At 32.8% G+C, this 13,746-nt stretch overlaps 1 protein-coding gene across 2 annotated transcripts in view; it reads right to left on the bottom strand.

Moving 5' to 3' along the window:
* Positions 1–4,777: 4,777 nt before the first annotated feature.
* The window catches only part of LOC137408418 (uncharacterized), a 309,349-nt gene continuing 300,380 nt past the window's right edge, over positions 4,778–13,746 (bottom strand). For both annotated transcript variants that reach the window (XM_068094944.1, XM_068094942.1), the window contains exons 9-13: positions 13,123–13,258; positions 12,495–12,552; positions 9,608–9,825; positions 7,530–7,735; positions 4,778–5,615 (exon numbers count right to left, since the gene is read on the bottom strand). In XM_068094944.1, coding sequence (XP_067951045.1) covers positions 5,384–5,615; positions 7,530–7,735; positions 9,608–9,825; positions 12,495–12,552; positions 13,123–13,258 — 850 coding nt within the window. In that variant the 3' untranslated portion in view covers positions 4,778–5,383. The remainder of the gene's footprint in view (positions 5,616–7,529; positions 7,736–9,607; positions 9,826–12,494; positions 12,553–13,122; positions 13,259–13,746) is intronic.

Below are 13,746 nucleotides of genomic sequence, written 5' to 3'. Positions count from 1 at the left end.
TAAACTCAGATTAAGTAACCAAGAACCTTTAGATAGTTTCTGTATAAATAGCGCATGCAAGATTTGAACATTCTTACTTCACTAATTGACAAAATGAGAAACATACCTCACCTATATCAGAAAGAGAGGAACTCTGTTAGTTCTGTATTTCCTTTTTAGCAGGCCAAAGCAGTAATCGCAGCTGAATTTCGTGTGACCTGCGACGAGAAAATTCAGTTCAATCTCCTTGTACAGCCCGTTTGCAACGCGCCAAACCAAGTACTGTATTACTGCGTTGTTTTTATTTTGGCCATTAAAAAGGGTTTGATATACATAATTGTACCAATACATTTTCAATACAAACATGAAACTTCAAAACATTGGTTGTTGCTTGCATACCAACAGTTGTCAGCGTGGAACAAAGCTTTCTCTTCATCCAGGCAATAGGTTTCTAGATACTGATGAATATAAGATATGACGATGTTGGCTCCTTTTGTCGAACAAGCAGTCTCATCAATCAGATAATTCACTTGTGCAGGGAAGGTGTCACAGACCACTCCAAATAGCGCACACATCCGAGTGGTTTTGAAATAGAGTGGCCCAGGTTGCTGTGGGTTGGCAGGGTAGTGGACCTAAGAATTAAACAAAACAAAAATTTGTTGTTTTTCTATAGACATGCAAGTACATTGTACATTTACTATTCATATTTTATTTTTTAAATGAATTTTTTTGCTTATAAATTTGATCGTTTTTATAATTCTTAATTAGCATTTGCAATTGCGAATTGTTAAAACTCAGCAATTTTTCAACTTAAAACACTACATTCATAGCTTTATACCTTGTAATAGTCGACTAATTAATGTTATATTTTGGGCTGCGTGTGCGTTATTGACGAAAACATGAAATAAGATTTGCGTTTTGCAACAAGCAATGTTTTAAAAAATGTTTTTGACCTACCTGCTGTGCATACTCAAATCCATAGTGAGCAACATGAGGTCCAGTCAAAGGAGTGTTGGTACCAAGCTTCGAACCTTCTGTTAGATACTGTCGTGACGACAGGATCTCTAAACTACGACCGTTATCAGTAAAACTTGGCGGAAAATTTCCATCTAATCCATCATTTTCAAGATCTAAATCGATCTTATTGTTTCGAAAAACACTATTACATGCTTCTCTACCCTGTAAATTTAAATAATCCACATCGACCTCCACAAATTCTTTCTAAAAGTCACCACCAACGATATCGCGGTTAGACATTTTAAAACGCGATACATAGACTGGATAACCGGAAATGAATTTTCGCCATTTTTGTCGTCCTTAGCAACCACTTCAAAGTCTGCAAAACAGTCTAATAAAGCATCCTAGCGAATCATACGCCTCAGAAACTGATTCCTGACATATGATTCGCCCTAGAAAAGTCACGACCTCAAATTCCAAAAGTCTAAGCTGCATGGACCAGTTTCACTTTGAGAGCCTATTGCGCGCTATATGAAATGCCGCGTTTGTATTGAAAATGATACGCGCTGTCACATATAGTAATAATTTATTTTTATTACATATGTTTCACCAGATCTCACATCTAATATATGTTGTTAGTCTGAGAAATGTTTAAACAATAAAATACTATGTATAGTTGACAAAATTAAACAAAGTTCAAATGAAGTCAAATAACATTTTCACATGAGGCTGTTTCTGCCTTCTTTGTGACAAGACAAGAGACTTTCGCCAGTGCTGGTTATTTCCTTGCTCCATGCTGTAAAATTTGAATTTTCTCAAACCTTGAGAGTGATAGATGAAATTAGCAAAAATTAATTTAATTACCACATATCTGTTTTCTGACTTTAAGCATTTTTTATGTATCTTTAATACCACCAAAAGCGGTATGTAATGTTGTAACAAAACACATGATTTACAAAAATGATTGTAACAATGACTCGAAATTAGCTTTTGTGCTGTACCTTTTAAGCAGCTATTAGGATTTATGCAATCAAATACACGTCATGTTGTATGCACAATTTCGTTTTGTAATGCGTGATAATTTCAAAGGTAGCTTGCATCGGTCAATTATTGTTACTAGTATCCTGGCAGGCCGGTGTGCTGTTGGAGATCATCTGGTTATGTCAAGAAAGTACAGAAAATATCTATTTACGCGATATGCATGTGATTCCATATCTCAGAAAAGGGATGATTGGTGTGTTGTTCAGTGTTACTGTGTATTAAGCTGGTAGCCATGAGATCAAACCCCATTTGGTGTAATATCTTTTTTTAAGATTTAATCCTGGCTTCAGACCAAGGACGAATAGATATGTTTGTTGTTATAGTAAAGATTTTCAACTCAGTAACAGACCATAAATCTGTCAATCTTTTGAGCTGTAGTTTTTTGAGAAAATCAGCTTCTGCTTGTAATTATTAGATTAGTAATGCTGAAACTGGGATACTAAAAATATGTCTGAAAAAACAGAGTAATAGTACAATGTCTAATTTGCAATGGAAGGATTTGTCATTGAGAGTCTTTCATCTAAGTAGTAACTTTTTTTATATAGATGGTAACTACAGCAAACTGGTTTGCTATATCATAATGTTTATTTATGTACAAGTAAATACAGTCGTTAACCAAATTATTTCTGTACATACAGATAAATAGCTACCTTGAAAACATTTTGAAGTAATGTACAAGAAAGTACAAAACTCCATCGTTAGTCCAGATTGTAAAGGGTATAACGATATTTAACTGTTAGACACCTTTAAAACTGCGGTCTTTTTATTTTCATTCACAAAAGCAAGGGACACTCTATCAGCCTGGCATAAGTCTTCTAAGCTTTTCAAAAAGGGAAATAATAGGAAAAGCTCAAAACAATTATATAATAAAGCAAAATAAGTGTAAAACATACAGAAATATATGGTAAGTACTCATCTAACCAGGCATCTGAATTCAGTATAGGTACCTATGCTGGTCTATAAAAACTAAACAGCTATTTTCATTATAATTTTAATCTATGAATCTCAGTGTTTGTTGTTTTTGTCTGTATGTCTAGCTACAGCCGTACCTCATTATAACGATAAAGTTTGCAAAACTAAAATTCCACTTTGCACTGGATTTGAACCTCGGAAACTCTAGTTTTACAACCAGGCATACTATCCACTAAACTATGTGTTCAACTGGCCATAGTAATGGCTAATTGTGCAGGCATGCTATCCACTAAACTATGTGTTCAACTGGCCATAGTAATGGCTAATTGTGCAGGCATGCTATCCACTAAACTATGTGTTCAACTGGCCATAGTAATGGGTAATTGTGCAGGCATGCTATCCACTAAACTATGTGTTCAACTGGCCATAGTAATGGGTAATTGTGCAGGCATACTATCCACTAAACTATGTGTTCAACTGGTTATAGTAATGGCTAATTGTGCATATTTTTCATCACACTGGTTGAAATGTACCCGCTTTAAGCGCTTGTAAAAGTACTACTGCTTACTACTAGCACGCTTAAAAATCATGATTGTGTGAAAGATCATGACTAATAACGTAACCAATATAAACTGGCTTCACGGATCTTATTGTAGTGAAGACTTTGACAAGCCCAAGTTACCAGCTTAAGTTACACAAATAAGCCAGTTTGGTAAGTTTGCCATTGGCTAATTAGTCAACTTACTCCAATGACAACTATATCACCTGCCACAGTTTATAAGCTGCGTTTGTGTTACTCGTGCAACACTGGCCATTCATCTAGTCTTCGCTATAATAACGGTCATGTCGGTCTGTTTGCAGCCACAATTGATGGTTAAAAAAGTTGCATCAAACAGGGCTTGAACTCACAACACAACTTTTGAACTAGTTAACCCACTAAATCCACTTAACCCACAGCACCATAGAGACAGCCTGGCTAGGCTACTCTTGGCTCACTTGTATAGTATAAGACTGAAAACTTTTTGGTCATATTTGTATATTGATTCAAATTCTGTTTTTATTCTATTTTACAGCAAACTTTACGCTTTGTAACATTATCTGTTTACTTCTTGCTGCCTTTCAGCAATCTTTTAATTTTTAAATCTTTTAAATTAAAAAAATTTTATAACAGCTACTTGCTCCACGAGCAAGTATGTTTTTACCTTGGGAACCATTTTGAATGTCAATAATATCAAAAAGTTCCATCGCTATGTTGAAACTTTTAGTATGTGATGACAACTCCCATTTATAAAAGTCTAGAAAATATTGAATTGCTAGATAAAATAGATCAAAAGCTATAATCAAATTTCCACAACCTAATGATTAATCCTCATATAAATATTTAGATGATAAACATGCTGACTGCTTTAACATTGCGTAGAATAGATTAAAAATACATCTATGTGTAGGATCTCAGGCTTGCCATGTACATGTATATAGATAACTAGATGAATGCTCGGCATTGCACGGTTAATAGAATATTTGCCTGATTTTGAGTAACTTACCTAGAAAACTAGGTCTTTACTTAAATTTTTGCTAAAATACTACCCGCAGTTTGCATCAGCTTCACAGTTGTTACGCGTAATGGTAGTTATTAAGCCCAAGCAAGCGCCTTCAGGGGTGAGTATCTTAACCAATGTAATGACTATTTCCCAAATTTATCCATTGTATTCCGTGTAGTTTAATGGTTAAGTTCGCCATGCTTAGATCTGGAGGTTTCAAAATCAAACCTAATGCCAAGGTGGATTTTTCATTGCTAGATGTTAATTGGTATAACTGGATAAAGAGTTTAACAGAAAGACAAACACCGAGATTTTTTATATGTATTGATGTTTTTTATTATGTTTATGTTATTTAATATGAATATCCCATTCTTTGTTGTATAGACACCCATGTATAGAAAAACTATAGCAAATAGGATTTAAAAAAATCTTCACTGATGCGTATACTGGTTTTTATTTTATTGTAACTAAGACTAAAAATATAACTATTTAAAAATTTCCAAATGTGCAATTTATAAACATGGAATACAGTTGAAAATTGGCAAAACACAATTATATGCATATACTAGTATACAAAAATATGGCAAGTGTCACTGCAAAATATTATTATCATCTCAAGCAAGAGAATAAGTAAAGTATAGAAATAGATGACTAATACATAAATGTTATCAGTTCTCCTTCAAAATATTCAATTTTTATTGCATGCTGTTATATTATACCTTAATTTTTTCAACCACAACCTTTTGTAGAAGTTAAGTATTGCCTCTTGCCAGCTCACCTCTTTGATGATGTCAAGACTCATTTACAAGAATTTTGATTAGCAGGTAAAAAGAACAGTTGTCATAAGTTGACAGAGCACTTGCTAAATGTTGACATGGGAGTTACCATTCGTTGACGGAGCCACTGTTATAATTTAACAAAGCACTTGCTATAAGCTGTCAAATAAACAGGAATCAAGCTAGGCGAGGTTTCTGAATATAACGAAGGCTGATATATGAAAAGGTATAACAGGTTACATTGAGTACCAGGAACAATAGATATATATGCCAAAGTTCAAACCCAGCTGATACTAGTGTGTGCTTTTCTAACAGCTCATTGGTCGGGATATATGGCAGTGAGGAATTCTGGAAAGAAGATCCTGTGAGATTATAGCAAGCATGATAGGAGCTTTCATTTGGTGCACATCTGAAAGAAGATAGTGTTTTGAACTGTCAACAAGGGAGATAAGTTATAGAGTGAAGAGACGCAATGGGAAAAATAAAGTTATGCTATGGTTATCATAACATTAGCCTAATTTTGCCTCATAGGTACATGACAAATTTAAACTTTTGGCATGGCAAGTAAACACCCTACCAAAGTTGTAACTTCTTGCACCTGTAAAACGTGATGTGTGTAAGTATTGCGTGGAAGCCAGCCGAACACTAGCACCTAGCGTTCAAGCTAGGAGGTCATTAACCAGCTGCATGCTGCACTACTAGCAAATCAATCGGAAACTAACCTGTCTGAGGAGTACAATCGGTTTTAATGTTGTTAACCGAGCTGGCTGTAAACCAGCTGACTCAACTGTGAAATATTTTTTCTCAAGCAGGTTTACCTATGGCAGTAAAATCTTGGCTCCTGATTGGTTTTAGTAATTGAGTTTTAGTAGCCAAAACCTAGATCATTACATTAAAAATTAATAGTTATAATTAGAAAGGAACACATAATTCCAAATGACGTAGTAAAAATTATATTATCATTCAAGGAGTACTGTTAAAACGTAAGAGGGTGCTCACTTAAAGCTCATTGATTTAAACCATTTTTAATAAAACTACAGAATTATGTGTTCCTTTCTAATTATAACTATTAATTTTTAATCTAATGATCTAGGTTTTGGCTACTAAAACTCAATTACTAAAACCAATCAGGAGCCAAGATTTTACTGCCGTATGTAAACTTGTTTGGGATAAAGATTTTACAGTCCGGCTGAAACCATTTCGGTTATTAAGGACAAAGTCAGCTCTGCTAATAAGGCTACAACCGGCTCTGGAAAAGCTAGTCACATTATCTTTATCTACTGTATATATATATTTCTCAAAGTATGTCATCGGTTTTCTGTCTTCTGTCGTCTGTCTGCATTCCGTCTATAGATCTTAAAATCTTGATATTGAAGTTCCGCAGTCTGATGGATTTGAACTCACACCGTATAAATCGACAAGTTTCTAATCCGGACACTCTACCACAGAGCTAGAACACCATAGTGATCAGACATGTTTCGGCAATATGTTTGTTTTGTTATATATATATAGCGGCTACACCATGCGCATGCTAATTATTTTAGCTTTGCGTCCACGAGCTACGATGCTTCTGTTCAGAAATATTTTGGGACCAAAGTGCATGCTACGCAATGCTTATTCGTCTTTTTTCGTTAGGGCTAATTTATTAATTATATATTAATTAATTATTAAATATTAATATATTAAAATTAATAAATTACTCAATAATTATTTATTAATTTATTTAAATGGTTTGATTCTTGTGGAGCAAGTAGAAGAACTCGGTCAGTTCCTTTACAGTACGAACCTGCAACCTCTAAAGTTATGAAAATAGAAACTGGTAGTTGGTCTTGATGCGGCAACACGCAGTAACTAGTGTTGAGAATCTACTTTAGATGGCATTCACACTAAGGCAAAGCTCATCAATTTGTTTTTAAAAATAATTCCATTCTTTATATCTTGATCCTGAACTCTATAATTCCTGAGCAGACAATTTGTGGTCTTTTCAAGCTTCCCAAAATGGCAACAACTGCCAGTCAACTGCCAGTCAACTGCCAGTCAACTGCCAGTCAACTTGTACAAATGGCAACAACTGCCAGTCAACTTGTACAAATGGCAACAACTGCCAGTCAACTTGTACAAATGGCAACAACTGCCAGTCAACTTGTACAAATGGCAACAACTGCCAGTCAACTTGTACAAATGTCAATTCAAAGTTGCCATGTAATATAAATTTGAATAAACAACATGTTGTTGGTTTCATTGTTTTATGGAGTGGTTTCTACTACCTACTTGAACTTTTTAAAAAGTAAGCTTTAATCATACTATTGTAGGTAATACTAACCTTATCTGAGCATTGCTTAGGTCTATGGTTATCATTGCATCTGCAGCGTACATCAAGAAAGAGAGATGTTTAACCCAGAGAGCCCATGGCGGAATATGGCTAATGTAAAAGCCTGCAGACATCATAGAGACAACCACAATAGTTGTGGAGGCGGTGAGAAGGGTCCCCACATTTGTGATGAGAGTGCTCAGCACGGTGCTATAGTTCTGTAATACAATGCAATATACCTCCTTTTGTACAACTGCTTAGTTGGTTTTCTTAATGAATAGTCATTCGAATTTTTTACAGTCAAATGTTTACTTACGATACGATTGCATTAAGATTGCGAAATGATTCCAATATGACTACGATACAATTATGATATGATTATTATACGATAATGATATGACTATGATATGACTATGACAAGATCACGGTACGATTATGATATGATTATTATATTATTACAATAGGATAACAATATGGTTATGATATTATTACAATATGGTTAGGGTATGCTTATGATATGATTACAATATCATTACGAAATGGTTATGATATGGTTACAATATGATTATGATATGATTGTGGTGTGATTATGGTGTGATCATGATGTAACTATGATATGATTGAGATATGGTTAAGATATGATCAAGACACAATTATGATAAGGTTATGATAGGGTTATGATAAGGTTATGATAGGGTTATGATAGGGTTATGAGAGGGTTATGATAGGGTTATGATAAGGTTTTAATATGATTGCGATATGGTTATGATACAAATACAATATGAATGCGGCATGAGTTTTTCATTATAAGGTGTAAGGTTCTAATAACTATTTGATCTTAACCTTGATTTTATTTAATAACTATTTTTATCATCAAAAATTTGAAATTTATCAAAAGGCGCAGTTTTGAAAGTAAGATTAAAAAGGTTGGCAACAATTGAGGCAAAAATGTTACAAAACTGAAAAAAGTATATACATGAAAAGTTAGTTTAAACTTTACCTAGTGTAAGTTAGGGTAAGTTACACGGAGTATTTTCATAAACACTTCTTCATCCTAACTTACATGTACATGCATTATTAACAAACCTAAGGTTTGTCAGGTATTTTTAAGTGTGCACCTAAAAACCTAAGTGTTTCCAATGCAATTTAACCATAAAATCCTTTCTCTCTATTACTTCTTTATAATTTGGATTTTATAAACAATTTGCATTTTACATTTTATTTTTTACGTTTTACATGTGTATATAATATATTTGGTTTCTTGTTTGAAGTGTGCATTATGAGCCCCTGTGAGTTTTTCGATTATGAAACAAATTACAATTGTTTTTTTGGAGTATGTATATATTAGGAATGCTCCAACATATAAACAGATTTGAGAATGAGTTCACTTCATCTCTGTATGTAGAGTATTGAATATGCTGATGTTATGTAGAGTATTGAATATGCTGATGTTATGTAGAGTATTGAATATGCTGATGTTATGTAGAGTATTGAATATGCTGATGTTATGTAGAGTATTGAATATGCTGATGTTATGTAGAGTATTGAATATGCTGATGTTATGTAGAGTATTGAATATGCTGATGTTATGTAGAGTATTGAATATGCTGATGTTATGTAGAGTATTGAATATGCTGATGTTATGTAGAGTATTGAATATGCTGATGTTATGTAGAGTATTGAATATGCTGATGTTATGTAGAGTATTGAATATGCTGATGTTATGTAGAGTATTGAATATGTTGATGTTATGTAGAGTATTGAATATGCTGATGTTATGTAGAGTATTGAATATGCTGATGTTATGTAGAGTATTGAATATGCTGATGTTATGTAGAGTATTGAATATGCTGATGTTATGTAGAGTATTGAATATGCTGATGTTATGTAGAGTATTGAATATGTTGATGTTATGTAGAGTATTGAATATGCTGATGTTATGTAGAGTATTGAATATGCTGATGTTATGTAGAGTATTGAATATGCTGATGTTGAATGACAGTACTGATGAGTCACTGTGTAACGATTGCCATAACATTCATAGCAAAACTATCATTGCATACCAAAGCTCAGAGAAATACAATACTCACGAATGATGTTAGCGTGACCAAATATAGAGAGAGGAGTATTTCCAGAAAGACACAAAAGTCATTGTTCAGTCCAGCCAACCAGTAAGCACTAGTCAACATGACCGTTGGCACAACCAGGCTCAAAGGCACGTCTACAGAAATTTTGGCTAAGAAGAATGCTGATAGTCTATAGTAGCCACCCAGCCTTTCCTTATTCATTGTTGGTCTCAAGCTTGGGACTAAAATTAGAATACTAATGCATTATTTAGGACCTTATAGTATTTCTTCAAAGATTGGTTGGTAAGTCAACCATCAAACAAATATTTACAGCACAACAAAGATAGTACTCTCAGAAGTGAATATATATCTACAGATATACATGTACATGCATACATTGTACAACGTATTTACAGTACAACACATACATAGTACAATATATATATAGTACAACACATACTACATAGTATATATACATGTATATATATGTATATATATATATATCTGTATATATATATATACATATATATATATATGTATATATATATATATATATATCTATAAACATATGTGCATACATAGTAAGACGTATATATAGTACAACATATACATAGTACAATGTATATATAATACAACACATACATAGTACAATTTATGGGACATATAGTACAACATAAACATATATTCATCTACATATATGTACATATACAGTATATATACATATATATATTTTTAAATGTGTATAACTTGCAGTTAGGCTAATCTGGAATTAAGGTATTAACCATGCTTTGTTATCAAAGTACATGTAATTGTTTTCTAATTTAGGTGAATGAGAATTTTACAATGGAAGCATAGCCCAAAACTTGAAACTGAGTAATTACAGTTGAAGCCTTAAATAATCATTCAAGAATATAGGCCTTAACTAAAACTCAAATGGTGTGATTCATGCAGCAGTCCTCAGACATGCACCGCTGAGCAACTCCTCTGAAATGATACAAAGCCCTTTAATTGCAATAGAAAGTGGGTATAATCCACTGCCACACCTTTTGTTTAAGTTAAGTATAATATAATATTACATGTTTGAGCTAAAACATATAAAACCACACAATAATTCATGCTTTTGTTCATCTTGGCACATGTGCTGGAGCCATGGTAATCCGTTTAATTACCACATGTTACACATCATTAGATGCAAATATTTCTCCTTGCTCTAGCGAAATATAACAAAAACCTTTCAATCCCATTTTATAGCAGAGGTGATGGAGTTGTATCATCTTGTTATATCTTCAGTGTCTGATCACAAATCACTTTACACACCTCCAATAGCCCTCTTTTAGGGCCACCAATTATTACAGGAGTTGTTCAAATTATGTTGCTGTAGTATCACAAAATAAATTAGTTGAGAATATAATAAGTGAATAACTAGGATATCTTTGGTTTTTGTTAAGGTCAGTTGTATACGCATGTTTTTAAAACAAATGATTTGCTAATTTTTGCTTATCAGAAACTCACTCCATATTAATCGTTAGAAAATTCTGCATCTAATAGTATATCGTTTAGTGGTCTTAGGACAATTAAGGCAGTATATCATAGCTATCAGCAAATACATGTATCTCTTAAAATATAGCGCGGCCTTATAATTTCTGACGGCGCTGTAAAATTTTGGTTTTCTCAACATTTTGCTCAGTCTTTTTTGTCTTTGATCATTTTTACTTTTAATATCAGTTATACATTAACTCATTCCCTATACATGAGCTACCCGGCTGTATATCACAGCCAGTTTAACTGATACTTTATGTTTAGCTTCCATCCAATTTGACCAATACTCATATTCAGACTAACACACATATTTAGACTAACACACATATTTAGACTAACACATATTTAGACTAACACACATATTTAGACTAACACATATTTAGACTAACACACATATTTAGACTAACACACATATTTAGACTAACACACATATTTAGACTAAGATTCACATATTTAGACCAACACACATATTTTGACTAATACACATATTTAGACTAACACACATATTTAGACTAACACACATATTTAGACTAACACACATAATTAGACTAACACACATATTTAGACTAAGATACACATATTTAGACTAACACATATTTAGACTAACACACATATTTAGACTAACACGTATTTAGACTAACACACATATTTAGACTAACACACATATTTAGACTAACACATATATTTAGACTAACACACATATTTAGACTAACACATATTTAGACTAACACACATATTTAGACTAACACACATATTTAGACTAGCACACATATTTAGACTAAGATACACATATTTAGACCAACACACATATTTTGACTAATACACATATTTAGACTAACACATGTATTTAGACTAACACACATATTTAGACTAACACACATATTTAGACTAGCACACATATTTAGACTAAGATACACATATTTAGACCAACACACATATTTTGACTAATACACATATTTAGACTAACACATGTATTTAGACTAACACACATATTTAGACTAACACACATATTTAGACTAACACATATTTAGACTAACACACATATTTAGACTAACACATATTTAGACTAACACATATTTAGACTAACACATATTTAGACTAACACATATTTAGACTAACACATATTTAGACTAACACATATTTAGACTAACACATATTTAGACTAACACATATTTAGACTAACACATATTTAGACTAACACATATTTAGACTAACACATATTTAGACTAACACATATTTAGACTAACACATATTTAGACTAACACACATGTATATCAGCTATCTGTCATCTACTTTTTCTTTCTGAGCCTCTTTGATTTTCTTATTCACTACTCTTCTTGAATGTATTTCAGTTAAATAAAAAACAACTTACAGGTTATCGCAGCATCTATAGACCCGACAAATCCCAAGTGAGCCGAGAGAAAGTAGAACTAAAATGAAGATAATCAGTTAAAACTAAAACAGTAAATGCAGCTTTCTTAAAGCACTTTATATCCTATAATCTAGTAAGTTCTAATAAATTCGAATAGACTCTAGCAGACTTTGGCATACTCTAGTAAGCTCCAGTAGAAACTACTAAAATCTAATAGAATATAATAGATTAGCAGATACTAGCAACATCAGACAGAAGATTTGTAGGTTTTTGTAGATACTTTTTGTAGATATTTGTAGATTATAATAAATTCTAGTAGACTCTGTAAAGTTGTAAAAAACTCTCAAAAACTCTAATAATAACTTTATTACACTCTAGTAGATTCTAGTAAACCGTAATAAACTTTAGCAAACCAAACTTTGTTCATAATTAACTCTTTTAGATTCCTAGAAGCAGCTCTAGTCATAAATAATTTAACTGAGTTAAATTAAACAGGGTTAAAAAATTAAACATAACTTTGACAATCTTAAATGATTTTGCCAGAGAAGCCTCACATTCTTATCAAACTCACCAATTATTGATAACTAGAAATGGTAACATCTATTCTTTTTTATGATTTGAGCCTTACCAAGCCAAGTCGGTCCAACAATCTGTCCTCATCGTGTCCAATCTGATACCAGACTAAGCCAGCAAAGCAAGTGATGATAAGGCATTCCACAAGATGAGTCTTACTGAGTATTATAGGTCGAACCTGCTTGAAGTTCCTGTATGAGAAGAGATGGATTACTGACAAGCTGTGTTCTCACTAGATTTGGTTTGTATAGCTGCAACCGACTATTTACTAACACTTTTTTAAAGTTTTTTTGGCACTAGGAAAATGATTACATGAGCTAATTTAGACCAAATTTGGCATCTCAACGTATTTGTTGTCTCTCATCCTCACACTTTGGATATTTATATACTAATAGAATGTTTAGACTCTAAGGAACCTAATTAATTCAATGTCAAAGAAAATGTTTTGTTTTCTCTTTATTTAGTAGGCAATTATTATTGTAACTCAATTGTTAAAATTTCCAAAAGTCACTTGCTGGAGGACTGGCACACAAAATACTAAAACCAGTCTTTTTATGCCAATGGCTGTATTCAGGATTACCATCATATGAAGAGTTGTTCGGACATCCAAAAAAAATGTTAGGGTGCTCTGATCAGAGAAGTTTCTTTTTATTAACAATGTGATAACCGGTGATACTTG

This window comes from Watersipora subatra, chromosome 11, assembly GCF_963576615.1.
Source record: "Watersipora subatra chromosome 11, tzWatSuba1.1, whole genome shotgun sequence".
NCBI lineage: Eukaryota > Metazoa > Bryozoa > Gymnolaemata > Cheilostomatida > Watersiporidae > Watersipora > Watersipora subatra.
This window is presented reverse-complemented; position numbering and strand designations above follow the sequence as displayed.